Raw genomic sequence first — 17,389 nt, forward strand, 5'->3', positions numbered from 1 at the left:
TGTAAACAAACCTGCGCTGCCATTCCTGTTAAGGGGTAGTACATATCATTATGTACAGTAACATAATACTTGATAATGATAACAGACCATTAGGTTGCTGTTTTATGTATTTACTATACTATACTCTTTATTATTTTATTTTTTTGAACCAGAATCTCTCTTTCTCACCCAGGCCAGAGTGCAGTGACCTTGGCTCACTGCAGCCTCAACCTCCTGTGCTCAAGCGATTCTCTTGCCTCAGCCTCCCAAGTAGCTAGGATTGTATTCACAAGCCACCACACCTGGCTAATTTTTAAATATTTCGTAGAGGTGGGGTCTCGCTATGTTGACCAGGCTGGTCTCAAATTCCTGGCCTCAAGCATCCTATTTTGCCTCTCAGAGTGCTGGGATTGCAGGTGCAAGCCACCATGCCCGACCCTTATTGTTATTTTAGAGTATACTCCAGCTTATAAATAAAACAAGTTAACTGTAAAACAGCCTCAGGCAAGTCCTTCAGTAGTTATTCCAAAAGAAGGCATTGTTATCATAGGAGATGATAGCTCCATGGGTGTTACTATTTCTCAAGACCTTTCAGTAGGACAAGAAGTGGAGGTGGAAGACAATGATACTAATGATCTTGACCCTGTGTAGGCCTAGGCTAATGTGTGTGTTTGTATCTTAGGTTTTTGTTGTTGTTTGTTTGTTCGTTTGTTTTGAGATGGAGTTTCTCTCTTATTGCCCAGGCTGGAGTACAGTGGCATGATCTCGGCTCACTGCAACCTCCGCCTCCCAGGTTCAAGCGATTCTTCTGCCTCAGCCTCCCAAGTACCTGGGATTACAGGCACATGCCACCACACTCGGCCAATTTTTGTATTCTTTTTTTTTTTTTTCTTGAGACGGAGTCTCGCTCTGTCGCCCAGGCTGGAGTGCAGTGGCGCGATCTCGGCTCACTGCAAGCTCCGCCTCCCGGGTTCACGCCATTCTCCTGCCTCAGCCTCTCCGAGTAGCTGGGACTACAGGCGCCTGCCACCACGCCCAGCTAATTTTTTGTATTTTTAGTAGAGACGGGGTTTCACTGTGGTCTCGATCTCCTGACCTCGTGATCCGCCTGCCTCGGCCTCCCAAAGTGCTGGGATTACAAGCGTGAGCCACCACGCCCGGCCAATTTTTGTATTCTTAGTAAAGAAAGGGTTTCACCCTTTTGGCCAGGCTGGTCTTGAACTCTTGACCTCGTGATCCGCCCACCTCAGCCTCCCAAAGTGCTGGGATTACAGGCATGAGCCACCACGCCTGGTGCGTGAATATACTTTAAAATTCATTTAATTGTATACTTAAATGGATGGATTGCATTGTATGTGAATTACATCTCCATAAAGCTGTTTAGAAACAAATCAATTCCTGGAGAATTATATATTTGAATGGGAAAGGTAAATCAAGGATAGAAATTGGGAAGATGGGCACACCTCTTTTGGGCCTCAGCCTCATTACCATGATAGCTGCTAGTAGAATCTTCTTGCCTCAGCTGTAGATAGGGAGGAGAAAGGAGCTTAGGTGTGCATCCAGGGGCTGATACTCTTTCTGCTTTTCTTATAAAGAGAAAGTAGAAAGAGTATCAGGGGACCAAGACCAAACAGAGGAGAGCAGAGGGGAAGGATAGGAACAGGGAGGATGCTGGCAGGGTGAAGGAGGGAGAGGATGCTTTAGGAATTGATCCTTGACAAATTGATGTTATGAATCTTCCCCTTTCCTCTCAGGTCTTGCTGAAGTCAGGAGGGGCAGTGATAGGAAAATATATCCGGGAACAAACCTATCAAAATGGAAAAAGAGTTCAGGGTACTTCAGCAAAGAAGTTGAAAATCCCAAAATAGGAAAAGGCCAAAGAGATGGATTATATGTGGACCATGGAAAATGAGGTTCATGGCTGTGGGCATCTGTTTCAGGATTTTTTTTTTTTTTTGAGACGGAGTCTCGCTTTGTCACCCAGGCTGGAGTGCAGTGGTGCGATCTCGGCTCACTGCAACCTCCACCTCCTGGGTTCACACCATTCTCCTGCCTCAGCCTCCCGAGTGGCTGGGACTACAGGCGCCTGCCACCATGCCCGGCTAATTTTTTGTATTTTTTTTTAGTAGAGACAGGGTTTCACCATGTTAGCCAGGATGGTCTCGATCTCCTGACCTCGTGATCTGCCCACCTCAGCCTCCCAAAGGGCTGGGATTACAGGCGTGAACCACCGCACCCAACTGGTTGAGGAATTATTGCAAGTGCTCCTGCTAGGCTTGAAGTTCTCAGGTGCTGATTATATATAAGTTGGACACTACTTAATCATAGTAAGTCCAGGAGAGGAGGGTAGCTTTACACATGTTGCTGAATTCAAGGTACACCAATTAATCCACCCACTGCATACAGCATAGGCAACTGCATTCAATATGTGCCTGCTGTGCATGAGCCTAATATTCATTGGCACTTTTATTCCTGGCAGATCTCAGGGAATGTGGTCTTGTGCTTCACTTTATGTGTTATGAAAGTTTATGGTGAAACCTTTTTAAAAAAATTTTAGTATTATAGAAAATTTCAAACATATCAGAAAATAGAGAATAGTTTTATTAACCCCCTGTGTGTCTGTCACCCAACTTCAAAAATTATCAACTCTAGTCTTGGTGCTATGGCTCATACCTGTAATCCCAGTACTTTGGGAGGCCTAGGCAGGAGGATCACTTGAGGTCAGGAGTTCGAGACCAGCCTGGCCAACATGGTGAAACCCCCCTCTACCAAAAAAATACTAAAATTAGCTGAGAGTGGTGGTGCATGACTGTAGTCCCAGCTACTTGCGAGGCTGAAGAGGGAGAATCACTTGAACCCGGGAGATGGAGGCTGCATGAGCTGACATCGCGCCACTGCACTCCAGTCTGAGCAACAGAGTGAGACCTTGTCTCAAAATTGTCAACTCTTGTTTTTTCTTTACCTAACCCTCCATTTCCCCTCCCCCCCATTATTGTGAAGCAAAGCCCAAGCATCATCAATCAATCTGTAAGTATTTCAATATGTATTGCCTAAAAAGAATCTTATTTTAAAAACATATCCAATATCATAGTCATACCATAAAATGGTTAATTATTCAGTCAGTGTTTATATTTCCCTGATCATCTTATGCCTTTTTTTTTTTTTTTTCCCAGTTTGTTATCTTGGGATCCAAATGAGATTCAAACATTACCAATTAGTTGAAATCTCTCTCTAGTCTTATAATCTATAAGGTCCTTTTCCATCTCTCTTTTTCTTTTTTTTTTGTGTTTAAAAAATTTTTTTAATCTTCATTTTTTTCTTTCTTTCCTTCCTTTTAATGAAGAAACCAGGTTTTTCCTGTAGAGTTTACCACAGTCCAGATGTTGCTAATTGTGCATACCCAAATATTTCTCTGCCCTTGTTTTGTTTTGTTTTGTTTTTTTGTAAATTAATATAGGCTTGATCAGATTAACAGGGTTGTTTTTTTTTTTTCAAGTTTACTTTATAGTTGTAATTCCATTAGGAAATAGATAATGTCTGGTGATGATGTGTATGCAGCCATTAATTCATTAGGGGTTGTAAAGAAGTGATATACTCCAGGTTGAGCATCCCTAATCCAAAAAATCAAAATCTGAAGTGCTCTAAAACCCCAAATTTTTGAGTGCTGACATGACACCACAAATGGAAAATTTCACACCTGACCTTATGTAATGAATGGGTTGCTGTTAAAATGTACTGTGAGTCAGGAATGATGGTGATGCCAAACAGCCACAGATAGTCCACATGGGTGGCTGAGGTAGTGATACCTTTGCTTTATGATGGTTCAATGTATATAAGCTTTGTTTTATGCAGATTACTTAAAATATTGTGTGAAATTACTGTAAGGCTATGAGTATAAGATATATATGAAACATAAATTAATTTCATGTATAGACAGGTTCCATCCCCAAGATATGTCATTATGTATATGCAAATATTCCAAAAATCTGAAAGTCCAAAATACTTGGCTGGGTGTGGTGGCTCACGCCTGTAATCCCAGCACTTTGGGACACCAAGGCAGGCAGATTGCCTGAGCTCAGGAGTTCCAGACCAGCCAGGGCAACACGGTGAAACCCTATCTCTACTAAAAATACAAAAAAAATTAACTGGGCCTGGCAGCATGAGCCTGTAGTCCCAGCTACTTTGGAGACTGAGGCAAGAGAATTGCTTAAACCTTGAACCCAGGAGGCGGAGGTTACAGTGAGCCAAGATCACGCCAGTGCACTCCAGCCTGGATGACAGAGCGAGACTCCATCTCGAAAGAAAGAAAGAAAGAGAGAGAGAGAGAGAGAGGGAGAGGGAGGGAGGAAGGAAAGGAAGGGAAGGAAGGGAGGGAGGGAGGGAGAGAGGGAAAATATAATCTGGATTCTAGTGTTGTCATATTTATATTTAGAGTTGGGGTCTCACTTCCTCACCATGCCCAGCTAAAGTTTAAAAACTGCTTTAAAGACAAGCTCTTGCTTTGTTTCTCAGGCTGGTCTCAAGTTCCTGGCCTCAAGTGATCCTCCTGCCTCAGCCTCCTGAGATTACAGCATGAGCCACTGTGCTCAGTCTGCCATTTCTTTTTATTTTCTTTCTTTTTTTTTTTTTTTTGAGACGGAGTCTTGCTCTGTCACCCAGTCTGGAGTGCAATGGTGCGATCTCGGCTCACTGCAACCTCCGCCTCCCAAGTTGAAGCAATTTTCTCGCCTCAGCCCCCCAAGTAGCTGGGATTACAGGTGCCTGCCACCACGCCCAGCTAAATTTTGTATTTTTTAGTAGAGATGGGGTTTCGCCAGGTGGGCCAGGCTGGTCAGCTCCTGACCTCAGGTGATCCACCTGCCTTGGCCTCCCAAAGTGTTGGGATTACAGGCGTGAGCCACCGCGCCTGGCTGCCATTTCTTTTTTTTCTTTCTTTTTTTTTTTTTTTTTGAGACGGAGTTTTGCTCTTGTTGCACAGGCTGGAGTGCAATGGCGCTGTCTCTGCTCAGCGCAACCTCCGCCTCCCGATTTCAAGTGATTCTCCTGCCTCAGCCTCCCAAGTAGCTGGGATTACAGGCGTGCGCCACCACACCCACCTAATTTTGTATTTTTAGTAGAGGCAGGGTTTGTCTATTGTTGGTCAGGCTGGTCACGAACTCCAAAACTCAGGTGATCCGCCCGCCCTGGCCTCCCAAAGTACTGGGATTACAGGCATGAGCCACTGCACCTGGCCTGCCATTTCTTTTTTAACCAGTACATATAGTTTTGATTTTTATGTATAATTCCAGCCTTAAAAATCCTTTTTTTTTTTTTTTTGGCTGGGTGCAGTGGCTCATGCTCATAATCCCAGCACTTTGGGAGGCCAGAGGAAGAGGATCACTTGATCTAGGAGTTTGAGACCAGCCTGGGCAACGTAGCAAAACCCTATACCTAAAAAAAAAAATTTTGGCCAGGCACAATGGCTCATGTCAGTAATCCCAGCACTTTGGGAAGCCAAGGTGGGCAGATCACCTGAGGCCAGGAGTTCGAGACCAGCTTGGCCAACATGGTGAAACCCCACATCTACTAAAAATACAAAAGTAGCTGGGCATGGTGGCACACACCTGTAATCCCAGCTACTGTGGAGGCTGAGGCAGGAGAATCGCTTGAAGCCTCAAGGTGGAGGTTGCAATGAGCTGAGATCACGCCACTTCACTCCAGACTGGGCAAAAGAGCAAAACTTCATCTCAAAAAAAAAAAAAAAAAAGGAAAAAAAAAATTTTTAATTAGCCAAGTATGGTGGCTGGCATGCACCTGTAGTCCCAGCCAATTGGCAGGCTGAGGTTGGGAGATTACTTGATCCAGGGAGGGTGAGGCTGCAATAAGCCGTGATCACACCATTACACTGCAGCCTAGGCGACAGCAAAAAAAAAAAAAAAAAGGCTAGCCATAGCTGGAGACAGTGGCTCACATGTATAATCCCAGGGCTTTGGGAGATTGAGGCAGGAGAATCACTTGAGGCCAGGAATTTGAAACTATCCTGGGCAACATAGCAAGACCCCAACTTTACAAAAAATTTTAAAATTAGCCAGGCGTGGTGACACACCTGTAGTCCTAGCTACTGGAGAGGATGAGGCAGAAAGATCGCTTGAGCCTAGGAGTTGGAGATTCAGTTGTGGGGTTTTGTTTGATTTTTGTAAATAAGGAGCTGACTTGATTTTTTTCTTTTCTTTTCTTCTTTTCTTTTCTTTTTTTTTTTTTTTTTTTTTTTTTTTTTTTTTTTTTTTTTGAGACAGAGTCTTGCTCTGTTGCCCAGGCTGGAGTGCAGTGGCGCAATCTCGGCTCACTGCAACCTACACCTCCCGGGCTCAAGCAATTCTCCTGCTTCGGCTTCTGGAGTAGCTGGGACTACAGGTGTGCGCCACCATGCCCAGCTAATTTTTGAATTTTTAGTAGAGACAGGGTTTCACCGTATTGTCCAGGCTGGTCTCAAATTCCTGACCTCAAGTGATCTGCCTGCCACCTCCCAAAGTGCTAGGATTACGGGTGTGATCCACTGTGCCCGGCCCTGACTTGATTTTTTCAGTACTGCATCAAGGACATCAAAGCCATTGGATTAGTGCTATAAAACATTTTTAAATAACCAAATTTTCACTGCCTTATTTTATAATTGTAGGATATGCCAGAAAAGTTTGAGTTCAGCCTGGGATAGAGTAAGGATTATGGCTAGAGAATGGGAATAGTTACAAGGAAACTGGCTTAAAAAAAAAAAATTAAAAAGGGTTCCTGGTAAGTTTGAATTTTTAGGTAATATTTATTTTCTTAATGCATAGCCATTTTCAAACTACTGTCATTCCCATGTGAGTAAGAACAACCACAGTTCCAGTAAACATCTATGGGGAAAGGGACTTAGAAGTCAGAGACTTGAATGCAGATTCCAATTTTTTGCTTAGTAGCATTATGAACTTGAGTATTCAAATTTTTCTTTGTAGAACATTTTAAAATAGGCACTCTGAAATTTGAGTTAATTCTTATGTATGGTTTTGTCTGCAAGATACCAGTTCTCAGGGACTGAATTTTTTTTTCCAGTTTACTGTAAACACACCACCTACTCCAGAAGACCTGATGTTAAGTCAATATGTTTACCGACCCAAGATACAGATTTATAGAGAAGATTGTGAGACTCGTCGCCAAAAGATTGAAGAGTATGAAAGCTTTAATTTTTGTGTGTTTTTTTGAGGGGGAGGGATCAGTGAATAGTTTGTGTGGTAAGGTTTTGATTAGAATAATGCTGGCATGGGGTTAAATTGATGGCATTAATTGGCAGTATGATGTGGGAGAAAGAGCTTTGGCCTTGTCGTCAGATTGAAGCTCAATCTTGGCTTCAACACTAGCTGTGTAACCTTGGGTAAGTCATTTAACCTTCATTTCCAAATCCTTGAAGTGAGGATAATAAAACCTACTCAGCCAATAGATATGAACAATAGAAATGGCATATATAAATTGTTTTCATACCATTCTTAGGAAAAAGTAGGTCCTTAATAAGAATAAACAGTAATTATTAGATTATGATATCATAAGTTGATTGCTAGAGAACATCTTCAAAAGAAAATATGCTTTAGAGATTTATGCAAGTTGAGTAACCTTAATCTGGAAATCAGAAATCTGAAATGCTCCAAAATCCAAAACGTTTTAGCCACCAACATGATACAAGTGGAAAATTCCACACATAAATACTTAAGTACTTTACACAAACTTTGTTTCATGCACAAAATTGTTTAAAATATTCTGTAAAATTACCCTCAAACTATATGTACAAGGTATATATGAAACATAAATGAATTTCACTTTTAGGCTTGGGTTTCACCGGCAAGGTATCTCGTATATCCGAATAGTCCAAAATCCAAAACACTTCTGGTCCCAAGCATTTCAGATAAGGGATACTCAATCTATATATAGTGCCTGAAATCAGATTGCCTTTGAGTTTATAATTTTACCACATTTACGCTTGTTTACATATATGAAAGAACATGGTTTTACGTAGAAGATAGCTTATTGCTATGGTATATGTAAATACTGCAGACTGATTTACAAATTAGATATATCTAAATTCCCTTAGGTAAATCAGACTTTAAAACTCAAAATAATGTTTATGTTATACTTATCTGGGACTATCCAACTAAATTTGAACCAATCTAACAGAAAAGAAATAAAATAATCTTTAAGAATTATCTGGGTTTTAGAAGTAGAAGAAAAAGAATATTAAAAATTTTTCAAAAGAATTACATAGTTTTGGCCGGGCGCAGTGGCTCATGCCTGTAATCCCAGCACTTTGGGAGGCCGAGGCAGGTGGATCACAAGGTCAGGAGATTGAGACCATCCTGGCTAACACGGTGAAACCGCGTCTCTACTAAAAATACAAAAAATCAGCCAGGCGCGGTGGCAGGCGCCTGTAGTCCCAGCTACTCAGGAGGCTGAGGCAGGAGAATGGCGTGAACCCGGGAGGTGGAGCTTGCGGTGAGCTGAGATAGCACCACTGCACTCCAGCAGCTTGGGCCAAAGAGCGAGACTCTGTCTCAGAAAAAAAAAAAAAAAAAAAAAGACGTAGTTTTAAAATCAGAAATTCAAGATATTTCAGATTTTCCTGATTCTGTTCATTTAACAAATATTTATTGAGCACCTACATCTGCCAGGTACTATACTATGCACTGGGGTTCATCACTGAACAAAACTGGCAAATTTTGTATCTTCATGTTGTTGGAAAGAGTTGGCTGTGTCAGGATTTCCCTGAGAATGTTTGTTTGTTTATTTTAATTGAGACAGAGTCTCGCTCTGTTGCCTAGTGTTGCATCCTGGGTTCAAGTGATTCTCTTGCCCCAGCCTCCCGGGTAACTGGGATTACAGGTGCCCACCAACATGCCAGGCTAATTTTTGTATTTTTAGTAGAGACAGAGTTTCACCATGTTGGCCAGGCTGGTCCTGAACTCCTGACCTCAAGTGATCTACCCACCTCGGCCTCCCAAAGTGCTGGGATTACAGGCGTGAACCACTGCACCAGCTGAGAATGTTTATTTTGAATGAAACAGGATCTTACACTCAATGAGCAGTAGGTTTAGGTGTGCTTTACTGTTTGATTTTGCATCTGTGTGCCTGCATATATCCTCTACAAGAGATATTCTATCTCTGTTAGAAATTTATTTTCTCCATTTATTAACAAAAGACTAATATATATTGAGACTATAATAGCTTTGCTGCTTTTATGGATGCTATTCTAAAAATGTGAAATATGACTTTGAACTGAATTGGAAACTTTTATTTTATTTTTTATTTTTATTTTTGAGACAGAGCCTCACTCTGTCACCCAGGCATGATCTCGGCTCACTGAGAACTCTGCCTCCTGGGTTCACGCCATTCTCTTGCCTCAACCTCTACTACTACAGGCGCCTGCCACCACGCCCGGCTAATTTTTTGTATTTTTAATAGAGATGGGGTTTCACCGTATTAGCCAGGATGGTCTCGATCTCCTGACCCCGTGATCCACCTGCCTTAGCCTCCCAAAGTCCTGGGATTACAGGCGTGAGCCACCACGCCTGGCCGGGAACTTTTATTAAAATAATATACAAAAAAATTAGCTGGGCATGGTGGCACACGCCTGTAGTTCCAGCTACTCGGGAGGCTGAGGCAAGAGAATTGCTTGAACCCAGAAGGTGGAGATTGCAATGAGCCAAGATTGCACCACTGCACTCCAGCCTGGCAGCCTGGCAACAGGGTGAGACTCCGTCTCAAAAAAATAAAATAATAATAGCTATAACTTTATAGCAGCGATCATTGACAGACCTTAGGATTCTTTATAAGCAAAATGTTTCACATTGGAACAAGTTGGTATGTTGAGATGAGAATTCTGTTAGTGATAGAAGTTTTTTTGATGTATGACATTCTTGAACTGCTATTCTTCAAGTGAATAATCAGGCTTTTCTTGAATGAATTCCCCTCTTACTACGTAGAAAAAAACTAGGAAGAATTTAAGCATGATTGTAGATATAAGCTGGTTCATTCAAGCTGGCTTCTGAACCCTATGCTTGAAGGGGTGGCCTGCCCCTCCACACCTGTGGGTATTTCTAGTCGGGTGGGACGAGAGACTGAGAAAAGAAATGAGACACAGAGACAAAGTATATAGAAACAACAGTGGGCCCAGGGGACCAGTGCTCAGCATACCAAGGACCTGCACTGGCACCGGTCTCTGAGTTCCCTCAGTTTTTATTGATTATTATCTTCATTATTTCAGCAAAAAGGAATGTAGTAGGAGGGCAGGGTGATAATAAGGACAAAAACACGTAAGCAATAGAATCTATGTCATAATTAAGTTTAAGGGAAGGTACTGTGACGGGACGTACACGTAAGCCAGATTTACGTTTCTCTCCACTCAAACATCTCAGTGGAGTAAAGAATAACAAGGCAGCATTGCTGCAAACGTGTCTCACCTCCCACCATCGGGTAGTTTTTCTCCTATCTCAGAATTGAACAAATGTACAGTCGAGTTTTATATGGAGACGTTCAGTTCCCAGGGGCAAGCAGGAGACAGTGGCCTTCCTCTATCTCAACTGCAAGAGGCTTTCCTCTTTTACTAATCCACCTCAGCACAGACTATACGGGTGTCGGGCTGGGGGACGGTCAGGTCTTTCTCATCCCACGAGGCCATATTTCAGACTATCACATGGGGAGAAACCTTGGACAATACCCTGCTTTCAAGGGCAGAGGTCCCTGCGGCTTTCCGCAGTGCATTGTGCCCCTGGTTTATTGAGACTACAGAATGGCGATGACTTTTACCAAGTATACTGCTTGTAAACATTTTGTTAACAAGGCATGTCCTGCACAGCCCTAGATCCCTTAAACCTTGATTTCATACAACACTTGTTTTTGTGAGCTTCAGTTTGGGTCAAAGTGGCTGGCGCAAAGTGGTTGGGGCAAAGCTACAAATTAACAACATCCCAGCAAAACAATTGTTCAAAGTACAGGTCTTTTTCCAAATGGAGTCTCCTATGTCTTTCCTTTCTACGTAGACACAGTAACAGTGTGATCTCTCTTTTCCCTACAGTGCTAATTAACTTTTCTGTATTTTAGATTAAAGCTTTCTGCATTGAACCAAGATAAGCTGTTGGCTGATATAAATAAGAACCTGTGGGAAAAAATGAGACACTGCTCTGATGAAGAGGTACTTTAGTCTCATTTTCTGAATGAGAATCAGTAAAGACATTCTGAACGATGTTTATTGTGAAATGAGTAACTTACTTGGTCATAGTGATGAGTTATTTAACTTATTTTTTTAGGTGTAATGTGGTACCAAGGTCTTATTTAATTATACACAATTGTTAATAAATATATAATCTTTTCAAACCTGAGATGATCAATTTAATATATGAAATATAGTTGAAGTTTAGAGTTCCCTCCTCGCTATTTGCCTTTCACTTAGATTTAGACGAAGAAAAGATTTACTTTAATTGATTAAATAGCAAGCGACCCATTTTATATGTGCCCTAATATATTAAAAAGTTTCATGAACTAAGAGCCTGTCATTTTCTAATTCGTAATATGAATAAGTGAATTAAAGGCAGGAATCAAAACTGAAATCTTTTTTCTGGTCTTAGACAATTATATGGAATTAAATTTGCAAATGACAAATATCCTGCCTTAGGATAGGCAAAGCCTAGCCTTCCTAGACCATTTACCTCTTCTGACTCGTTTGTTTTAGTATAATGTTCTCTATAACTTTCCCTTCCAGCTGAAGGCCTTTGGAATTTATCTTAACAAAATAAAGTCACGTTTTACCAAGATGACTAAAGTCTTCACTCACCAAGGAAAAGTGGCTCTGTATGGCAAGCTGGTGCAGTCAGCTCAGGTAATTTGAGACAGTTAATATCATAGAAAGAAAGAGATATTAAAATTACTTTCTAGTGGTTATAGAATATGAAGAATCTTCCTTAGAAGACATGTGAATAAGACTTGGGCAAAAACTTACAATTAAGAGGTAAGATTCAATTTGTCAAAATCCTGACATCTTGAGTAATACTGGAATATAATTACTAATGTGGACCTATGTCTCATCTCAAATACTATTATCCATCATACATACTGAAATAAAATATAGGATTCTGATCTCCCATTGCTAAGGACTATACCATAGTATTATCTTCTTCATAGTCCATACTAAGCTGTATATGTATGTACATGTGTTTAAAGTAGTATTTCCCAAAATGATTAGCTTTTTTAAAAGGCTCTGCATAAAAAAACTTTCCATTGGCAAGTAAGTATGGGAAATGTTGCAAGCAATATGCCCTTTCAGAGAAATATGATTTTTTTAAGTCTAAGCATAAATGCTATAATTCTTTTTGACCATTCTTTCCCATGTTTAGTTCATCATAGAAATGTTTTTAAGTAATAAATATTAATATATTGTATTCCATGGAACACCTACAGAAATGCTAAAATAAAGTACCAGAATTAGTTTTATGTCAATATGCTTTTTAAATTATTTCATTTTCTTTTAATAAAATATTTTATTAAATTTATAAAATAAACTTATTTTATTTTCCAGAGTTCTTTTGGCTAAAACTTTTTTTTTTTTTTTTTTTTTTTTTTTTTTGAGATGGAGTCTCGCTCTGTCGCCCAGGCTGGAGTGCAGTGGCACAATCTCGGCTCACTGCAAGCTCCGCCTCCCGGGTTCACGCCATTCTCCTGCCTCAGCTTCTCCGAGTAGCTGGGACTACAGGCACCCGCCACCACGCCCGGCTAATTTTTTCTATTTTTCAGTAGAGACGGGGTTTCACCGTGGTCTCGATCTCCTGACCTCGTGATCCACCCGCCTCGGCCTCCCAAAGTGCTGGGATTACAAGCGTGAGCCACCGCGCCCGGCCTAAAACTTATTTTAATAAAATTTACTTTTATTTTTTAAGTTCCAACCTAAAGCTTTGACCTTCATTTTAAGATTTGCCTGTTTGTGGGCTGGGTGCGGTGGCTCACGCCTGTAATCCCAGCACTTTGGGAGGCCAAGGCAGGCGGATCACGAGGTCGGGAGATCGAGACCATCCTGGCTAACACAGTGAAACCCCGTCTCTACTAAAAATACAAAAAATTAGCCAGGCGTGGTGGCAGGCACCTGTAGTCCCAGCTACTCGGGAAGCTGAGGCAGGAGAATGGCGTAAACCCAGGAGGCGGAGCTTGCAATGAGCCCAGTTGGCGCCACTGCACTCCAGCCTGGGCGACAGAACGAGACTCCGCCTCAAAAAAAAAAAAAAAAAAAAAGATTTGCCTGTTGGTGATCATGATAGAGCGATTATGTGAGCAATTTGAACCATTTATAGTATTTTCTTTAGAGGTTTAACTTACAGTCTATAATCTTTTGTATTTAGAATGAGAGGGAGAAACTTCAAATAAAGATAGATGAGATGGATAAAATACTTAAGAAGATCGATAACTGCCTCACTGAGATGGAAACAGGTAAAGTATTTTAAATACTTTTAAATACTTTTCCAAAAGAAAATTTAATTTTACCCAGGCTGGAGTGCAGTGACATGATCTCTGCTCACTGCAACCTCTGCCTCCTAGATTGAAGCAATTCTTGTGCCTCAGCCTCCCAAGTAGCTGGGATTACAGGCATTCACCACCACCCCCAGCTAATTTTTGTATTTTTAGTAGAGATGGTATTTCACCATCTTGGCCAGGCTGGTCTCAACTCCTGGCCTCAAGTGATCTGCCCATCTCAGCCTCCCAAAGTGAGAGGATTACAGGCATCAGCCAGTACGCCTGCCTTTTTCTTTTAAAAAAAAAAAAAAAGAGACAGAGTCTCACTCTGTTGCCCAGGCTGGAGTGCAGTGGCATGATCATAGCTCACAGCAGCTTCAAACTCCTGGGCTCAAGGAATCTTCCTTCCTCAGCCTCCTGAGTAGTTGGGACTATAGGCACATGCCACTAGCCTGATCATTTCTACTTTGGTCTTTGCTACTACATACTACATTCTCCTTCTGTTTTTCACCAAAGAAAGTAGTCTATTTTCCTTGAGCTCCCATGGCTCTTTTGTTAGTACTTCTTATATTACCCATCACATCTACTTGTATTATAGTTATTTTATATAGTTTATCTTCCTGATTAAATTATAAGCTCTGTGGAGGCAGGAATCAGCTCTTCTTTTTCTCCATCTCCTTCAGAGTCCCTAGGACTATGTTTCATAAGAGTAAGTGCCTAGTACATGTTTTTTGCACTGAATTGACCATGAGTACATGAATTCCATAGTCTAAACTTCACCCCTTTGTTGACTACCTTACTTTCTCTTTCACAGGAAAAAAAAAAAAAATAGAAGCCATCAGACTGGAACTTCTAAACTTCCTACTACCAAAGAAACAATCTGTCGTTGTTTAATAAATTGTTTTTGACTGAATTATTCTCTTTTTTTCCTTATTTTGTTTTGTTTTTTTACTGAATTATTCTAACACATATTGTCTACTTTAGAAACTAAGAATTTGGAGGATGAAGAGAAAGACAATCCTGTGGAAGAATGGGATTCTAAAATGAGAGCTGCAGAAAAAGGTAATTGAATTAGTTAAGGAGATAAATGGGTGTGGGGGAAGCCCTTCTGTTCTGAGTTTTTTTATATACTTCGGTGAGATTAAGTCAGAATTTTCAATAAAACAGATGATTTTTGTGGCAACATTCTAATATGTTTGTTCTGTTGTTGTTGTTTTTTTCTGTTTCCAAAGAATTGGAACAGCTGAAAACTGAAGAAGAGGAGCTTCAAAGGTCAGCCTTCAATCCAAGTGTTAGAAAATATAATGCTAAACTACAGAAGGCTAGATGACTTCCTGCCTCCAGAGACTGACAGGATTTGGGGACATGAGTCTTGACTTAGGCTGACTCAGGGCTTCTCCACTTTGAATGGAAACCTAGACTCCATGTTAGTCAACAGTAGTTTTGAAGCACTTATTGTTTACAGGGCATTTATCCACAACAGTGTTTCTCAAGCTTGAATACTACCAGTATCCTTTTTGTTTAATAAATATAAATATAAACAAGTATAAAATGAAGTATATATTTCTTAGGCCTATGAATCTTACTCAACTGTAAGTGTAAAAGAAAGTAAATAGAAATAATGACAAAACCACTAAAATTCTAGTTGACAACATTAATTTGACAGGTGATAGTGTTTGGCTGAAATTAAATTGATGCTAGCAAAATGATTAACAAAGATATGTTCTGTTTAGCTCTAACAACTAAACAAAACCAAATACAGGCAAAAAAAAAAAAAACTCTGACATGTCTCAGTTTTAAAGTAGATCATGTTATGATCTACATTATGCTTATATTTTTATATTTTTGCTTTTTATCAAAAATAAAAATGTAATATTTAAAAATTTTCTTAACATGTGAATCCCAAGGTATCTCCATGGATCCTAATTTGAAAAACAATGATTTATGCCTTTTCCAGGTAGACCCACTTCTAGATTAATGCTTATTTAAAAAAAAAAAAAAAAAAACTAAACTAAGAATGCAGAAATGGATGCCATACACCTAACATTATTACCTCAATGGGGAGTCATGTAGCATGTGACTTCTCATCATAAACCTTTTACATTGATAGAGTCTGAATTCTCTAACAAAAGCCTTATCTCTCTGAATACCTGCTTTTATTTGCAGAAATCTCTTAGAACTGGAGGTACAAAAAGAGCAGACCCTTGCTGAAATAGACTTTATGCAAAAACAAAGAAATAGAACTGAAGAGCTGCTGCATCAGTTGAGGTAAGGAAATGCAGGTGTCATTTGTTTGTGTTTTATTCTGTACCTTGTGGTTGTCTAAACCGATTGGAGCAATTGATGTATTTTTAATGTGTTGCCCTTTTTAACCTATACAGTGCTGTTTCAAAAAGAGTCAGTGTACTCAACAGTAAGCTGAAAATAGAGTAGAAGAACTATGGAATTATAATTTTTCCATATTTTATACTTTTCATTGCGTAGACTTGGTATTTCTCCGATATACAGCTCAAGATTGGGTTCTTAGTTATTTCAAAAGCTTAAGTTTGTACATTCACAATATTTGAATTGAAATATTTTCTCCCAGTCCAGTGGAAAAACATTAGCAGCTGCTGTTGGTACTGTTTGGGTGGTATCAGAAGTTCTCTTTTATCTTAATTTTAAAAATGCTTTTTTAAAATCTTGTTTATCTCTCTACAGCTTGTCTGAGTGGGATGTCGTTGAGTGGAGTGATGATCAAGCTGTATTCACCTTTGTTTATGACACGATACAACTCACCATCGCCTTTGAAGAGTCAGTTGGTAAGGAGCCAAAGTGAGATAATTCTTTTACAGAAAAATGAATGGCTACACTCACTAAAGATTCAAATCTTTATTTTACTGTACTGATAACTATTGGCACGATGGGAGCACTGCTGAAAGTCTTAGAATAGTCACTTTATTGATAGCAGAATTTTATTTTATTTTGTAAAGAATAAAATAAAAACGGAATTAGTGAAAGTTGCCCTTTGTTGAAGTACATTAAATAAAAATTTTGCTATCCAAATAATGGATAAACATGCTACTCATGTCTATTTACTATGAGTTTCTTTCTTTTCATCTCCATCTTTCGTGATAGAGAATAGAGAATTTACCCTAATGGCTGGAGATTCTTTTTTTTTTTTTTTTTTTTTCTTTTTTTACTTAAGAGTGAGGCCCTGCAGCTCACGCCTGTAATCCCAGCACTTTGGAGGCTGAGGCAGGCGGATCATCTGAGGTCAGGAGTTTGAAACCGGCCTGGCCAACATGGTGAGACCCCGTCTCTACTAAAACTACAAAAAATGAGCTGGGCATGCACCTGTAATCCTAGTTACTTGGGAGGCTGAGACAGGAGAATCACTTGAACCCGGGAGGGTAGAGGTTGCAGTGAGCCAAGATCGTGCCACTGCACTCCAGCCTGGGCAACAGAGCGAAACTGTCTCAAAAAAAAAAAAAAAAAAAAAAGAATGAGACCCTAACAAGTTATTAGGAAGTTCTGTGTGTATACGTGGGTTTATCATCTAAAAGGATAAAATCACTATATAGGGTGGAAATCACTATATGGTAACTGGACAGAGGCCCAGCTGTTTTGTTGGAGTTTACTAATTGTCAGTGTCTTAGGTATTTTGTCTTTAACCAATCAGCATCAACATGGCCAACCATGGGCAAACATGGCCGTATTGGAACTTAGGATCTTCACAATCTCTGGGCCTCTAAACCTGATTCTCCTTGAAAGTTCCTTTTCTCAATGAATAGTGTTACCTTCTGTCCAGGTCCAAAATTAAAACTTAGGAATCACTCTATACCTCTTTCTCCCTCGCTGTACATATTCAAATCATCAGTAAGACATGCTGTTTTTTTTTGTTTGTTTGTTTTTTTATTTATTTTTTTGAGAC

General features: G+C 40.1%; 1 protein-coding gene across 5 annotated transcripts in view; it reads left to right on the forward strand.

Annotated features, from left to right (window-relative positions):
- KNL1 (kinetochore scaffold 1) overlaps positions 1-17,389 on the forward strand; it is a 70,565-nt gene that overhangs the window by 41,821 nt on the left and 11,355 nt on the right. For 4 of the 5 annotated variants that reach the window (XM_055278738.2, XM_055278740.2, XM_055278739.2 and 1 more), the window contains 8 exons: positions 7,048-7,163; positions 11,080-11,170; positions 11,738-11,854; positions 13,365-13,452; positions 14,461-14,538; positions 14,709-14,748; positions 15,643-15,744; positions 16,177-16,277. In XM_055278738.2, coding sequence (XP_055134713.1) covers positions 7,048-7,163; positions 11,080-11,170; positions 11,738-11,854; positions 13,365-13,452; positions 14,461-14,538; positions 14,709-14,748; positions 15,643-15,744; positions 16,177-16,277 — 733 coding nt within the window. Of the gene's footprint in view, positions 1-7,047; positions 7,164-11,079; positions 11,171-11,737; positions 11,855-13,364; positions 13,453-14,460; positions 14,539-14,708; positions 14,985-15,383; positions 15,745-16,176; positions 16,278-17,389 lie in introns of those variants that run through there. The other variant, XR_010120750.1, reaches the window with a different exon arrangement.

The sequence above is a fragment of the Symphalangus syndactylus genome, chromosome 5, assembly GCF_028878055.3.
Source record: "Symphalangus syndactylus isolate Jambi chromosome 5, NHGRI_mSymSyn1-v2.1_pri, whole genome shotgun sequence".
In the NCBI taxonomy this organism is placed as follows: domain Eukaryota; kingdom Metazoa; phylum Chordata; class Mammalia; order Primates; family Hylobatidae; genus Symphalangus; species Symphalangus syndactylus.